Genomic DNA, 17090 nt, shown 5'->3' on the forward strand with positions numbered 1-17090 from the left:
CCAGAAAATTATTTAATATATTGACTATTCTAGGCAAAGTCCATCTGAAACTGAAACTGAAACTGATATATATAAATTGTGATAGCAGTAATGTCTCACAAGTCACAATCATGTCATCCCTTATACTTACAGCAGGAAAACAGATGACTTTGAAGCAAACAAATGAAACTCCACATAAATAACATTTAAGACATGGACGTACAAAGAAACTGCTGCATATAATAAAAAATGTCAGCAACCAAACAGCATGAGGACTCTTAGCAAAGCACATAATACAACTTAGATAGAAAAAGTTTCCTCCTAGCCATTCTCAGGCTCCCTCAGCTTGCACTTGATCAGCTACCACAAATCTCTTCCACATATCTTCAGCTGGCTCAAATGGTTGACGATAGTGTTCTGGCAACACGAAGGCAGAAACCTAGCTACGTCGTCTGGAAGCTGAGAACTTTGTAATGAACACCCACTTGAAAGGTGCCATTATCGTAACACACTTAGGAGAAAATGGCATAACTGGTCTGCTTGTTTCACCCTCTGGCGTTAGAACAATCCATCAGAAAAGTTTGTAAGTTCAGTGGTTGGGTTGTGTATCAGACCACAAAACTGAATCAGAATCCTGCAAAGTATATAAGCACCTTCGAGCAGAGCTTCTGAAGGCTCATTGAATGGTACTTCCAGTTGGTACAGGAATTCCAGTTGAGTAATTTCACCTGTAAAATATTCAACAAGGTAAGAAGGGAATTTATATTGCTTCACATCTAGGGTAAAATATGACTAACCAGAGTCAAGCAGGAAGTCAGAGAAATTTTTATCATGTATCCCTGGTCGTGGAGGGCGTAGAGCATGAGAGGATAGCAGGCAGTGCGAAGAGCTGGAAAGAAGTATATTTTCTCTCACAGAAGAGTCATCTTGCAGAAATAAAGAATGAGAGCAACTCGGCAGCACAATGATATTGAAATAGATATACTCTTTCGAGAATAATTTATACATTGTATACTACTCCTAATACATCAAAATTATCCAAAGATGATTTGTATGCATATCGCGACTTAAATGAGACGTAAACATCGACCAAGACTTGAGTCCTACATATTAGGATAGGCAATATGGATTCTTCTCCTCCCTTCGTTCAAGCACTATCATGGATTCCCTCTTTTAGAACCTTCTATATTAACATAATGAAAGACAAAGTTGCACTATGTAGTCTTTGTTGAACATGTGACAGCTATTTTAATCTATTTTTGGACTATGAATGCTATTCCTAACTTTTGTCTGATATTTTCATTTCTTGTTCTACCTTTTCTGGCAACACGACTAATCAAAATTACTTACTAGTCTTTGACATTGATAAACATTTTGCACTACAAACAGAATAAATACTTACCAAGAAACGCTAGTAGCCTGGTCCTAAAAATGGTCCAAACATTAATTTTTGCTACTTTAAATGTTTTATAATCATGAATAATTTGAGTTTTGGATTTGAATCTCAGTTATGATCTAAGTGTCTAAACTACAGCTAAAATATCAAATTATAGATGTAAACTAGAAGCATGCATAATAACCTTCTATCTATATGTTATGAATCAGATCTCGAACGATCTGGATATAAGAAAATTATGAAAATTTATATGATAGTGCTCAGAAATTAGGGTTCTAATAATTTTGGTTTCACCTAAATCAAACGTCGGCATGAAAATATATAAAGAAAATAGTGGAGAAAGGTTAGAATTGACACATTGATAAATATCCGACGTTGTGACGAATGGTTAAGTGTGGTAGTGGACAGTCGTAAAGTAGGGAGGATCGTGGTAAAGGTTTGGATGTTTGAAAGAGTTCTACGGTTACGATCTATTCTTATAAAGATAAATGCGATCTAATAACTACGACAAAACGATAAATACGTTAATAATAAAATAATTAAACTCAATTATTTCTCAATACTTGAATTCTTAGATGATCAAATAAAGAAACCCATCGCCTCTATATATAGAGGTCGAGTACAATGAGTCATATTCGGACTAGCCCTAAAAGCTTATATGACTCAAACTAAGATTCGCCTTATAAGCTTACATGACTTAATTAGACTTGTTTTAGATACTTACATGACTTAATTAGATTTGCCTTAGAGAGACATATAACTTAATTGGACTTGCCTTTTAAGGCTTATATTACAACTTGAAATTGGAATCATAACCGGCCATGTATCTCAATATGCTTGAAATACATAAAGCCTTGTTAATACTTTATAAGTACACAATGACAACAATTAATGAAAAAAAGAATTTGATTTATATAATTTAATCGAATAATAATAAAAATAATTAATGTCATTGCTAATGTGTCTCTAAACAAATTGAATTAATAAATAGTCTAAAACATAAGGACCAAAAGAACAAAAAAGTAAACAAGATAGATCCTAAATGGAGGTAGGGTCCTGGTACATCTCGCTTAGTTGCCACGCTGATTACTTAGAAATATTAGAAGGAGAAAATTCATGAGAAAACAACTATGGCTCAGTGAATGGAATCCACTCGACAATTAATTAAATTTGAAATTTATAACTTAATACAATCTAAATCCAACAATATCGAATGACAACTCCAGTAAGCACGTTCTTAAAGTAATAGTAATAACGACAATAATAATAACATAAAGTCATATCTCATAACATGCTCAGTTTCAACATACTGAAAATTTTCTCAATAATAATAATAATAATAATATCATTTGTCTCATTTGAGTTTCTACCTTATGGATCCACATCAACTAGAAGTCATCTCGAGATGACGCTTGCCAAAACCAAAAAAAAAAAAAAAAAAAAAAGAGAGGAGGGTGCACGTGCAGCCCCTCCCCTCTCCCTCTCCAGCACGCAGCTGATTTGGGGGGATTTCATCTAATCCGAATTGGATTAGATTTAATCCTCTCCTAATCTATAATTAGCCCTAATCCTCTCTCTCTGGAACCCTAAGCCCTCTTTTTCTCTCTCTCTCTCTCTCTCTCTCTCTCTCTCTCTCTCTCTCTCCCTCTCTCTTTTCTTCCTCCTTCACCGACGGAGTCGTCACCGTGGAATCGGCCAGCCGGAGCATCGCCGGAGCCAGCAGAGACCACCACACGACTCCCCTGTGGTGATTTTTAATACGTGGGCTAGAGATTTGAGATTTTGGTTGTCTTGCCTAGACTCAGGTGAGTGGGTTCACTCACGTATTTATTTTATTGTATTTCGTATTTTTGTCAGACCATGTAAATTTTCTGTGTGCAAATTATTTATTTCACCCCCATGTGTAAAAATTAAATTGTTGCAATTTCTGTGTGCAAGTCTATTTATTTCATCCGTACGTGCGAAAATTTAATTGTTTTAATTTTTGTGTGCATTTAATTATTATATTCAGTGCATCACCATACTTCGTGCTAATATTGAAATTTGTGAAAAGAAAAATGAGACTAATATTGATATGACTTAGAGAACAGTCCCGGTATAAATCGTTTGCGATTTTCCGTGGTGACTCAAGTCTATCTGGAAGTCCAGGGGAAAGTCCTAAATTAGATCACTGCGGTGACTTCCTTAGGTGACTCTGGCAGGGTTAGGGAACAGTCCTAGGAAAAATTCCTAGGTGACTCTAACTTCTCTCAACGGTTAGAAGAAAAGACAGAGTGTGTTGATCACAGGGTGATACCCTCTGATGACCCTAACCGGATCAGCTATGAAGAAAAGTCCCGAGCGTCATCTCGAGGTGACTTCTAGTTGATGTGGATCCACAGGGTTTAGACCCATTGAGACATATGACAGTATAAATATCAAAAAGATGTAATATATTGGGAAATGTGCAAGGTTACAAGTTGTGACATTTCTCTATTGTTACTATTGTTATTATGTAGAGAGCATGCCTATTGCATATTATGATGGATATTGTTGCTTTTAGTTAATTTATTCAGCATTTAATATATTTTAAAATTTATTTGGTTCGAGTGGATTCCACTCACTGAGCTATATTTGTTGGCTCACGAGTTCTATTGTTTTGTATTTGTTTAATTATTTCAGGTAATAGTCAGCGGGGCGACTGAGCGTGATGTACCCGGATTCCACCTCCACTTAGGATTCACCTATTTACCTTTCCGCTCTTTTAGATTTTGTGCTTTAGATTAGAAGATTTTATTTTATTTTATTTAGTTTTAGAGATTCAAAAACATTAACATTGTTTATTTTATTCCAATTGCCTTTAGTAATAAAATTTTAATAAAGCATATTCTCATTTTATTTATTTATCTCGTCATCATATAGATAGAGAGTATTATTAAGGCTTCGTGCATCTCAAGCATATTGAGATGCATGGCCGGTCATGATTCCTATTTTGGGTCGTGACAACGCTCGGGTCTTTTCTTATAGTTGATCTAGTTAGAATCACTAAGAAATCACTATATAATAAACGAGAGATTAGAGTCACCTCAGGAAGTCTTTCGATCTAACTTGGAACTATTCCCTAATCCTATCAGAGTCATCTAATAAAATCAGTACAGTGATATAAAATAGGACTTTCCCCTGGACTTCTAGTTAGACTTGAGTCACCATGTAAATGTCGCAAATAATCTATACTGAGACTGTTCTCTAACTTATACCAAATATCAGTTATATTTTTTCTCACTAAAATTTTACAATTTGCTCGAAATATTGCGATGCACTGAATCATATATTTTGCATACAGAATTGCAATAATTAAATTGCACACAAAAAATATAATAATTAAATTTGCACAGAGAAATATGTTGTTCGATAAAAAGCACGAAAAACAATACGAATAGGTGTGTAAACAAACCGAGCCTGAGCGAGCCTGATCTAGCTCAGGCTCGGCTCGAAATTAATTTCAAGTCTAATTTTTTTGTTTAGGCTTCGAGCCGAGCTCGAGTCAAGCCTGCCTGAGTCCGAGCGTAAGATTTGGAAGAGGCGGCAGCTTACTGAAGGAGGAGGAGGAGGCCGAAGGAGGAGAAGAGGAAAGCAGTTTGCTTTTAATAAATATTTCTTCAGTTGCTGAGGTGTGCATAGAAGAAGACAATCCACATTGATTTAAGCATTAAATATACATTCTACTTCATAGAATCTGTCTCTAGTCTCTACTACTGTCACTTTTACGGTTTTACCTTACAACTCTTTTATTTGTCCAATACCAAATTAAAAGCAGGCTACGTGATGCAGCTACCAATATTAAGCCAAGCGTCTTCTTCCTTGGTCTTGTCACGAGGTGGAGGAGAAGCCATTAGCAACGACCCATGACTTTAATCCTTGGTTGTTTAAGCTACGAAGGCTCTCCTAGGAGACAACAATGGCACAAGGCCAATGACATGGAGCTCCTAAGCACGAGCAACAGCAACCCCAAGCTGTCGGTCGACCTGATTTGCCGACGAAACTGCAAACACCAAATTTAGGTATTTCTAATTTATCCTACTTAACTTAGATTAAAATTGAGGGGTAGGAGAGAGCTTACTGATGAGTCGCATGGTGGTCTCCAATTGATGTGACGACACTTCGGTGGTTCGATTCCATGACGACAACTCCGATGGTAAAGAAAGAAGAAGATGAAAAGAGGAAATAAAAGGGTTAGGGTTGGTAGATAAAAGAGGATTTAGGGTTTTTTTAAGTTAGATTTTAAATTCTAATCCGAAATTGATTCGGAGTGGCTGGTAATTCCGTAGCCACCCTTTCATTGTGTGACGGGGAAGGAGAAGGAGAATGGAGGGAGGTTACACATGAGCCCTCTTCTCTCACAATTTTTTTTTTAATTTTTACAATTTATATGACTTAATTGAATTTGTCTTTTGTGTCTTACATGACTTAACAAGACTTGTTTTAAAGACTTACATAAGAGATAAGCATAAATCAAATAAAAGATAAATAGACTTAATCTGTCGAGTCCAATATCCTCAGAATGCAATCCGATCTGACTCGATTTGTATCACTATAGTTACCTAGGATTTTGCCTATAGCACAGGAACTTTGAGAATTTAAAATAAAGGGACTCGGAGGTCTCTGATTCCCAAGTAGTCGTAATTGTGAGGACGAAGACGATCACTCTAAGCTTTTAGATATAGGTGGTGCCAAAGCCCTACCAAAAATCTCTGGCACAATTGTGGAGAAATAGAGTTTTGAAAATAAAATAGACAGAATAATTCAGTTCATGTTATCCTTTATAGTTACAGCAGGGAAAGAAATTGATTAAAGCAAATGAAGAAACTTCACATAAATTACAACCCAGATAGACACATGGTCGCACAAAGAAACTGCTGCAGATGTGAACAAGTCTACTGAGCAAAGCACATAATATATACAACTTACATACCAAAGATTCCTCTCCACTTTAGCTTGCAATCTATCAGAAAACACAAATCTCTTCCATATTTCTTTAGCTGGTTCAGATGGTTGGCACTAGTGTTTGGCAACTCAGGAGGCACCAACTTAGCTCCTGGCAGCTGAGCGCTTTGTGATGAACACTAACTTGACCAACACCATTATCTTAACCCACCCACGTGGAGATAATGGTGCAACCAGGCTGCTTGTTTCATCCTCTGCCATACACAGCAATCCATCAACAAATTCATCGGTGAAACATGAGTTAACACTGTTTGTTCGTATATCAGACAACTGAATTGAAGCAAAATCCTGCAAAGTATAAGCACCTTCAGGCGGAGCTTCTGGTTGGTACAGGAGTTCTGATTCAGTAAAATCTGTAATAAATTTCCACATGAACTTCGAATCATGGTATGCGATGTAAGAATAGAATTTGTATTGCATAACTTGTTAATGTAAAACACAACTAACCCCAGTTAAATTGATCCAATGTCATTGATTTTGGAGCATAATCAGTGTCAGAAGTTATCTGGCACTGCAGAGAGCTGGAAAGTGGCATATTTTCTCTCCCGAAAGAGTCATCCTGCAGACATAAAGGAAGAGGTATCATGCTGATATTCATAAGCTACTCTTTTGAAGATAGTTTACACATCGTATGCAAATCCTAATACATGAACCTCATACAAAGATGATCTTTATGATACATTAACAACCAAGATTTGAGTCCTACCTATTTGAGATAGGCTATATGGATCCTTCTCCTCTAATCATTTCTACGTAGTGCAATGGTTTAAGTCAAATCAAGCGCTATCATGTCTTTTCTTACTAAACCCCATCACATTAATTCTACTCTTCCCTTCCCCCCTTATAAAACATTCTATTTAATGTCTCCTTCATCCATGAACTATGTAGTCGCTGTTGAACATATGCCAACTATCTTAATGTATTTTTATGTGATTTATGCTCTATGGATGCTATCCCAAACTTTTGCCTGATATTTCAATCTAACACCAATCATCCAAATTGAGACTTAGTAGTAGGCATTGGCAAACCTTTTGCATATGCTTGATATATGAATAGCCTGATCATAAAGATACTCAAAGCCTTAACGTTTGCTACGTTATGTTAGAATATAAAATATAAATATCATTATTCTTTAATGGCTTATACTTTTAGAGTAGATGGCGAGTTAATATGGTATCAAAGTTAGAGGTCATGGATTCAAATCTTGTCATGCCCATCTTTGTCTGAAAATATAAAAATCTACTTGTTTAAATTAAATTCACTTTTTAGACTCATCAAAATATCTCAACCTAGAAGTGAAGGAGAGTGTTGTCATAATATAAAATATAAAAATCATCGTTCTCTAATAACTTAAGTTTTTAAAATAGATAGTAGGTTAATGGTTCAAAACATTTTATGTCCACAAATAACAGGAGTCATGGATTTAAATTGTTCATGGATTAAATGCAACTAAAATATCAAATCTTACAGATATAAGATAGAAGAACACATAATACTTTCGTCTATGGTTAGCTAAGGTTTTGCACGTAGGATTGGAATTTGAGCATGTAAAACAATGGGATCTAGAAGCCTCTTACCTACCCTCTAGGAACTCAATGAGCTATACTGGAAGTTGTTCGATTACGGATCGACTCAAAATTTTAAGCTATTAAGTAACAGACTAACAATATATAGCATGACTTAATATGCCCCTTCATATGTGGTCCCTAATATTGCACATGAATAGATGATAAATAATAAGATGTGCTGCCCACATACCACAATACTAGAAATTAGGGAATAAAAACTGGGCAATAAGATTTAAACCCATGAGCTGCAAAATTAAACTAGCTATCGTACTATGTTTGATAATTAGTCGACTCAAAAGTCTAAGTTATTAGGTAATGAACCAACAATAAATATTATGTCTTTAATAGTAGCAACATAACAAAAGGTATATAGGGCATTGAAGTGCGAGAATATGCACTTATCATGCAGTAAACATCTTAATTCACTTACCAGTTGGCAACTTGGAGGCACAAACCTAGCTCGACTGGCAGCTGAGTGCTTTGCAGCGGACACCCACTTGAGCAGCACCATAATGATCTTAACCCACTTACCTGGAGATAACGGTGTGGCCAGTCTGCTTGTTTCACCCTCTAGCATTTCCAACCCATCAAAAAAGTCTGCAAATTCATGAGAGGAATTTGAGCTCAAAATGTTTGTTCATATAACAGAGAACTGAATTGAAGCAAAATCGGCCAATTATATGCACCTTCAGGCAGAGATTCAGAGAACTGAACTGAAGGACAATCCTGCCAAGTATAAACATTTTCAGGCAGAGCTTCTGAAGGCTCATTGGGTGATTCTTCTGGTTGGTACTGGTGTTCTGCTTCAATAGAATATGTTAAAATTTCCACATGAACTTAGAATTATGGTATCCAATGTAAGAGAAAGTAGTGACCATGATTTATCTAGGGATTGGAAGTACAGAGTTGTGATGCTTGACACTAGAAAGGAGGTGTTACCAGTCATATGGAGTTGTATAGGCTGATTGTTGATCATTTTATGATGTAACTGAAAACTGTTTGTATTTTGGTAGGCATGTCTTTTCCACTTTCCAACTAAAGCCTGCAAGCAAATAATAACTTTGCTTTTCATGGAGACAGCAACATTCAAATAATCGAAAGAACAAGTAATTTTAAAGGTACAAAATTAGTCTTTGCCAATGCCAACAACTTCTACTAAGACAGAGTATATTGATCACAGGGTGATACCCTCTGATGACCCTAACCAGATCAACTATGAAGAAAAGTCCCGAGCGTTATCTCGAGGTGACTTCTAGTTGATGTGGATCAACAGAGTTTAGACCCATTGAAACATATGACAGTATAAATATCAAGAGATGTTAATATGTTGAAAACGTACAAGGTTACAAGTTGTGACATCTCTCTATTGTTATCATTGTTATTATTGAGAGAGCATGCCTATTGCATATTGTTATGGATATTGTTGCTTTTAGTTTAATTTATTCAGCATTAATATGAATTAAAATTTATTTGATTTTCGAGTGGATTCCACTCACTGAGTTATAGTTGTTGGCTCATGGGTTCTATTATTTTTTTTGTATTTGTTTATTTATTTCAGGTAATAGTCAGTGGGGCGACTGAGCGAGATGTACCCGGACTCTACCTCCACTTAGTATTCACTCATTTACTTTTCCACTCTTTTAGATTTTATGTTTTAGATTAGAAATTTTATTTAATTTATTTAGTTTAGAGACTCAAAAACATTAACATTGTTTTATCTTTATTGCAATTAGTTATAAAATTTCATAAAGCACATTTTCATTTTATTTATTTATTTAGTCATCATATATTAGAGAGTATCAATAAGGCTTCGTGCATCTCAAGCATATTGAGATGCATGGCGGTCATGATTCTTATTTTGGGTCGTGACAAATTTAGTTATAGATAAGAGAATTTAGATTTTGTAGAGTTAGGGTATAGTTTGGGAAAGAAGAATTTTGTGGGGATTTAGGTTAGATCAGGAACTTTTAAGGGTATTTTAGTAATCTTTAAACTAGAGTTACATAAACTATATAACATAGTTAATATCAGTTAGCTAGAGTAACGTTAAAGTGTTAAATGAACATTACAGAAAAAATGAGTGGTCACATTATAAAATCCCCAAAGACGGGTTGCGAATCACAAAATAGGCAAAATGTAGAGTGTGATTTGTAAAAATCCCTAAATTAAATTCACTTCCTAAGCTTCTCAAACTCAAAAGTGAGAAAGGGTAATTATAATATAAAATATAAAAATCACAATTCTCTAATAGCTTAAATTTTGAAATAGCTGGTGAGTTATCATAAAGAATAGATTAAAATGAACTTACCAATGTTAAAGAAATATTTGTTTTGTCAAAAACAAAAAGATTTTTAGTATATCTATTATATACCATGAAGATTTTTCTTATTGCAATATAAATTCTTTAGTTCTTAAGTAAATTGATAGAATGTCACCCTTCTAAGTTATAGTCCACAACCAATATGCCATCTTATGATATACCCATATGATATTTGCAAGAGGAACATATTGCATTAAGATACTTATAACAAAAGACTTAGTGGTTTGGACTACTAAGTTGTGTTTCTACTTTCTAGTAGTTTATTACCTGTTTGAAGATATACAGATTTTACAGTAAAGAATAAATTTGGAAGCATAATTTTCAAGTGATATTAGTGTATTACTGCCAAATGATAACAAAGTGATGGCTACATGTGACTTCCAGTTGCCTAAAATCAAAATTGTTTAATCAATGATAGAGTAAGAAATTAAGTGTGACACACACCTGTTGACATAGACTTAGTTTATCAAAGGGAAGGTAGTAGCCATCAAAAGTTGCCCCTACGACCTGATATATGGAGTTAAGGAAGAGCATAACTTTGTCCTCAGCAATGTAAGAATAAAGCTTATCTCCCAAATCACACTCTTTAGCATGTTTAAGAGGGGCTTTCCAAGGCTTACTCGATTCCTTGCCAAACATCTAGATGTAAACAACAAAAAGTGCTACTGTTAGTCAATGTTATTGAAGATGAATTCTATATCAAAGCTGTTTCTCTTACTCTTCTCAGCTGGGCTTCATCTATAGTGTGACACCTTAAAAGATCTTGCACAGTTGTGACACCATTTTCCTTGAGAGCCTTGCAGTAAGTACCATTTTTGGAAATGCCTTCCAAATACCATACCTCGTCAACCAATAACGGAGGATGATGCTTTTTAAGTGCTGTTTCCCATGGTAGAAATAAATACAAGATTACTATTTTTAGGCATGCCTATTAGCAACAAGATATGCAAAATTATGTGAAAACCATACCTACAAACTTCAAGAAATATGTTATAGAATATTTTGGCCCCCAATGAAATAGAGATTATGTTTGTTACTCTGTTTTAAACTGATCAAGCATTCTCCAATCTGAATTTCCTATTGGCAAGGAAAGTTGGATGTACTTTCAGAGGAAGAACTATCTTCTGCCTCACAACAGCAGAATTCCTAACTCCTAAGTGATACAAACCTGATCAGATCAGATCGCATCATAAAAAAATTAGGCTTGATAAATCGAATCTATTTATCTTTTGATTGATTTATGCTTATATCTTATTTCAGCCCTTAAAGCAAGTCTAGTTATGTCATGCAAACCCTTAAGACAAGTCTAGTTAAGTCATAAAACCACTAAGACAAGTCCAATTAAATTATGTAAGTCTCTAAGGCAAATTCTAATTTATCGTATAAGTCTTTAGGGCTAGTCCGAGTAAGACTCATTATACCCGATCTCTATATAAAGAAGGGCTAAGCATTTTTGTTTAATCATCCAAACATCCAAGTATTGAAAAATTATTTTAGTCTTGAGTTTATCTTAAAAGTAAGAGTAAGATAATCTAAGAGTAGAAGTAAATTAATCATAACCGTTTATTTTTCTAAGAGTGATCTAACTTAGAACCATAATTCTACCTCCAACCCATAGCCACCATCACCTCCACAAACCATCCTACCTTATAACCGCCCGTCACCACCTTTGGTTGTTCGCCACCCTACAACGACGGTTACCACGCGAATATTTATGTGAAAACCATACCTACAAATTTCAAGAAATATGTTATAGAATATTTTGGCCCCCAGTGAAATAGAGATTATGTCTGTTACTCTGTTTTAAACTGATCAAGCATTCTCCAATCTAAATTTCCTATGTGCACGGAATCTTGGATGTACTTTTAGAGGAAGAACTATCTTCTGCCTCACAACAGAAGAATTCCTAACTCCTAAGTGATACAGACCTGGTCAGATCAGATCGTATCATGAAAACATTAGGCTTGATAAATTGAGTCTATTTATCTTTTAATTGATTCATGTTTATATTTTATTTCAGCTCTTAAGCAAGTCTAGTTATGTCATGTAAACCCTTAAGGCAAGTCTGGTTAAGTCATGAAACTACTAAGGCAGATCCAATTAAATCATATAAGCCTCTAAGACAAGTCATAGTTTGAGGTCGTATAAATCTTTAGGGCTAGCCCGAGTAGGACTCATTGTACTCAACCTCTACATATAGAATGGCTAAGCTTCTTTGTTTAATCATCCAAACATCCAAGTGTTGAAAAATTATTTTAGTCTTCTAAGGGTGATATAACTTAGAACCCTAATTCTACCTCCAACTCATAGCCACCATCACCTCCACGAACCATCTTACCTTATAACTATCCACTACCACCTTTGGTTGTTCACCACCCTACAACGACGGTTACAACGCGAATATTTTTACCAATTTGTCCAATTCTAATATTCCTCCACTATTTTAATTTTATGTTTTCACTTCAAACTCGGAATCACGTAAGTCATTAAATTTGTGACTTACGAAGCTTCCTCCCATTAAAATATCATAATTTTTTTTACGTTCAAATCGTTTCAGCTCTAGTTCGTAACACGAAGATCAATCTTTTAAAGGCTGGAGGCAACTGAGCAATCAAATTGTATGAGACTACTCATTTAAGAATCATAAGACTAGAACCTTGAGCATCCATGACACTAATAGGCCCAAAATTACAGTAAACAAGTTTAGCTCATTATTGCACAATTGTGGATACCGATATTTTAACAAATAAAGATATATTTACTCTATTAGCTCAATCTACCATGTAGTTCTAAGAAATCCAAATACTTGGATATTCAGATCCTGGCAAATGCAGCAGTTCAACCTAAATGAAATTGAAATAAAACCAACAATAAGGAAGTAAGTCTCAAGTAATAGTAATATTTTTGAAACCTACCATAATTCTTTGTCTTAGTACTCGGTAAATGTATGATGTAGGACGAAGTAGGGGATCCCATATGCGATGGTGGATCTTTCGTTAGAGATGAATAATGAGATGAAGAAAAAGGTAAAAGATGAAGAGAACAAGAGACAAAGTAATACTTTAGAGAGAGAATATATGGAAAGGACGAGAGATTGAGAGAGATAACATGACACACCTAGCAAAAAAAAATTCTTTCATAAATCCATCATTTTTTGATAGCCTTTTATAGGTAAATGTTAACCTACTCCTTAAGAAAACAAACTTTTAATCTAATAGAACTCTTTAGATAACATAATCAGACCCTATTTTACACTATATTGGACTCCTTCAAAATTGATAATAAAATATTTTCGTGAAACAACCAAGTATGAGAAAAATAAAAAGGAAATATTAAACCATATGTTACTATAATTGTTCCTTATAATGTCATATGGTGAAAGCTAGTGTCCATCCAAAAAAACATTACCATAAAATAGGTGAATTCCAAGATTTTCAATGCACTTGAAAGAGTATGAATCATATTGTTCAGAACTGCATTCTCCAAACAGATCACTTGTGCATCATGGCATCATTCAAGTCCAAAAAAGTTTAAAAATTTTCAAGTCTAAAATATAAGAACTTTTGAAAGGAAATAGGCCTACCTTTTACTCGGTATTCCTTCACTTGGAAAGGTTCACTTATTCCTTCTTGCACTTCATTTCTGATGATTCCACTCTGAGGAAATCGTGAAAGTCTTACTCCCAACCTGAACTTCTTTTGGCTTGTCCGACTGGAATTGCCAGTGAAAGTGACATCGGTAAGATCAGCAACCCCATTTACCAGTTGAATCACAAGAATCCCCTTCAGCAATGGTCCTTTTCCTTCTTGTCCAGGTACTATATGACCATTAAATTCCTCTGAGTTCCAATCATCTCGACCATTACCAAAGTCACTATGAAGGACTACGATCTCAACTATGACTGAAGAATATGGATCAGATGTGACAATCTTCTGTAGATTTTTATCAATTATAGCTATCTGAATTAACATACTGTCCTTTGCTTTAATTTTGCTGAATGTGAAAAATGAATCTTCAAACTTATTCCGGAATTGTAGCTGATATCTGGTGCATTTGTTCTGATCACTTAGCAGCCCATAAAAAGAAAGACAATAAATTATTAAAGAACAAGTGTAATAATGATGTCATAAAATATGGTTCCACCCAAAAAACTTTATGCTTCAGATTTTCCTGAATTGCCAAACTGTTTTTGGATGAAATAATTATGTGTAAGATGGTATAGATTCTAATATTCTACATTGCATGCTGCTTATCTAAGATTACATGTGCTAAAGGCTTACAGCATTACATTACAACCACCAAATACACAGAACAATGGGAAATATTAAAAGTATCTTTTATGTACTAGCTAATTAGAAGCAACAGGAGGTAAGCTCATGAGGGTGTGTTTGAGGTTCGCGAATGAGATGGTTTGTATTCTCTTATTCACATTAAAATACAGCGTTCTTTAATTCTTCTTAAGCATACTCACGCATGTGATACCCCACATCAAATTTTATATGATGAAATGATGCAGACAGACAAGAGGCTTATTATACTTAAACAGAACAAAAAGCTGCAGTCATTCCTCAAGATAAACAAAGTTGTATCATTTTATGGTTACACTGAACGAACCCAAAAAAAATTGGTGTGAGGAAATATCTTACATAGGAACTTTGCCTTTGTTTACAGGGTTAGGAGGTAACTTCTGTATCTCTTCCCGTACCTGTTAAATAGAGTAAAATGATAAGCAAAGTACATCCTTAGGCAAGTAAAGTGTATCAAATATTATGCATGAAAGATATATGCAATAATGCATCCTAGCAACAATTTTTATAGCAATAAATTCCAAATATACATGATAAGAGTGTTGGGTTGGCTAAATCAGACCAAACAAATTCTTTTAAACAATGAATAATAGACAATAACAGAGAACAGTACACAATATAATTGACATGAAATAAAACCAAAATAAGGAGCTTAACAGTAGAATAAATAGTAGTAAAAAACCTGTGTGGCAATCTGAGCCTGAGGCATTCAAATGCACTATCCTACCAGAAGTAAAAGGAATATCATCTGAACTTCTCTCATGCATGTAATGCCCCTGGAGGAGAGGGTTTCATAAATTTCTACCCTCCCTCGAATAAATGATAGAGATATTTAACCGCTTATAATTTATCATTAAGACAACAAATTCTAGTACTGACTAGGGACAAATAGCCATGGCGGTTTTTTGAATCTGAAGGTGTAATTCCATGGCTATAATTCCAAAGACTTAACAATACCATAAGACTAGGTTTTTGATATATATACCAATTAGATTCTACCCCAATATAATATAAGATTGGATTTTTGCATGGATACGCTTCTAAAACCCCTTCTTTACATGTATAATTGAGATATCCCTCGAAACTAAAGACCTTTGTTTTAATTTTATTTTATTTTTATTTTTTGCATGGATTCCCCTCAAATTGGTTCTTGAAAATCTAGAATGAAACATCGAACCATTTAAAACTAAAAAGGATGATTCATTTCTTTTTTTGTACAAGGATATATTTGCCTTCATTAGGCACGTAAATAAGGACGTTTTAAGAAGCATCCGAAGAGAAAAAAAAACAAAGGAAAACCCCAAATAGAATATATATATATATATATATCAAAATCTCGCAAAGAACAAAAGGGAAGGCAAATTTATAATCGGAAGCAAAATAATATTCTAGTCAGGGGACTGACAAAAGCAGCAACCTTTCCTTCTAATTAACAATGAATACAATTTAAAAGCACCCAAGTCCGAAATCGTGAATCGAAAACCAATTTTTACCACTCTACGCGCCATGCGCTCGAACTGCATCTGAAGCCGCAGGTTAAAGCTGTTCCCCCAGAACCATCTGCCACCGGAAAAAAGCTACCAGTGAGCTCAAAAAAGGAGCTTAAGAACCCAAGTTAAAAAAAAACCATAACCCTAATTTCCAAGACGAGCGGAATCACTCACGGTCGAAGGGGGCAGAACTGCTTCGGCGGCCGAGATCCCTCGCCCTCCTCTTCCTCCGGCAGCGGCCGGAGTCTCTTCGGAGCCATAAGGCGGGGAAGAGTAAGAAAACGAATCCATTCATTTATAAGGTCAGAGAGGAAGAGCAGCAGAAACTTCCCATTGCCCCCACAGAATTCTTCGCTCACCCCTAGTTGACCTATAGAGCTCGCAGTGGAGGCCGCGGAGTTCAAAGAAACGTTCTACTTCTCTTTTACCTTCTTCTTTTTTCTTTTTCTTTTTTGCATGTTACACCCTCCAAAGTTTGATATTTAAAGTTTTTGGCCTTTCAAATATTATCTCCGAAATCCTTGCTTTTCGAATTAAACTTTTTTTTTTCAATAAAAACCTTTTTTTTTATATAAATTAACTTTCTTGGTTACAAAAAGCTTTATTTAGAGGTAAAAACTAAACAAGTTTAGTAAAAAAATTCTCATCCCAGAAATAACTCAACATCAAAATTAGTTTCTCTATAAACTTAAGTAAATTTATAATTTCAATAATTATAAATATGAAAAGTAATTAGAGTTTTCTGTAAATATGAAAACGAATACACACGCACATCCAATAATACCTACGAGATCAACCCACTTCTATTATAAAGAAACTAAATATATTATATATTTTTTTTAACTCAGTTCACTTTGCGTGCTTGAGATTTTGTTTATAAATAATAAAAATATAAAGTACAAATTCAAAATTTATTGTTTAAAAAATTAGAGTGTCAAATAATATTTTCCTCACATTTTTACAACAACAATAACAACAAACTAGTAGTTTTATCTACTGAGAGTAAGTAATGTGAATCATTTTCTTCTATGAGTTTCATTTAATGTT

The 17090-nt window shown here is 34.7% G+C and overlaps 1 protein-coding gene across 12 annotated transcripts; it reads right to left on the reverse strand.

Annotated features, from left to right (window-relative positions):
• Positions 1 to 45: 45 nt before the first annotated feature.
• Positions 46 to 16463, reverse strand: LOC140775301 (protein SAR DEFICIENT 1-like). Of its 12 annotated transcripts, none has more exons than XM_073118508.1 (14): positions 16218 to 16462; positions 16047 to 16113; positions 14893 to 14951; positions 13830 to 14311; positions 10965 to 11125; positions 10691 to 10885; positions 8866 to 8968; positions 8613 to 8726; positions 8357 to 8523; positions 6806 to 6917; positions 6327 to 6711; positions 5475 to 5541; positions 777 to 5396; positions 46 to 707 (listed from the first exon to the last, which is right to left on the reverse strand). In XM_073118508.1, exons 1-11 carry the CDS (start codon positions 16301 to 16303, stop codon positions 6443 to 6445), a joined length of 1815 nt encoding a protein of 604 aa, XP_072974609.1. In that variant the 5' UTR covers positions 16304 to 16462; the 3' UTR covers positions 46 to 707; positions 777 to 5396; positions 5475 to 5541; positions 6327 to 6442. The 12 variants fall into 12 exon arrangements, with proteins under 12 accessions (XP_072974609.1, XP_072974613.1, XP_072974612.1 ...); XM_073118512.1 differs by having other exon boundaries at positions 777 to 868; positions 5131 to 5541; XM_073118511.1 differs by having other exon boundaries at positions 46 to 531; positions 633 to 707; positions 777 to 5541.
• Between the last annotated feature and the right edge of the window lie 627 nt (positions 16464 to 17090).

Source organism: Typha angustifolia, chromosome 14 (assembly GCF_048772165.1).
Source record: "Typha angustifolia cultivar Huaian chromosome 14, ASM4877216v1, whole genome shotgun sequence".
NCBI lineage: Eukaryota > Viridiplantae > Streptophyta > Magnoliopsida > Poales > Typhaceae > Typha > Typha angustifolia.

Excerpts from the sequence above, each read along its gene's own strand:
- LOC140775301 (XM_073118516.1), bottom strand. The coding sequence starts at position 16,303 with ATGGCTCCGAAGAGACTCCGGCCGCTGCCGGAGGAAGAGGAGGGCGAG. Across the intron at positions 14,952-16,046 it reads AGCGCATGGCGCGTAGAGTG|GTACGGGAAGAGATACAGAA; the intron begins GTAAAAATTGGT and ends TCTATTTAACAG. Across the intron at positions 8,969-10,690 it reads AACTAAGTCTATGTCAACAG|GCTTTAGTTGGAAAGTGGAA; the intron begins GTGTGTGTCACA and ends ATTTGCTTGCAG.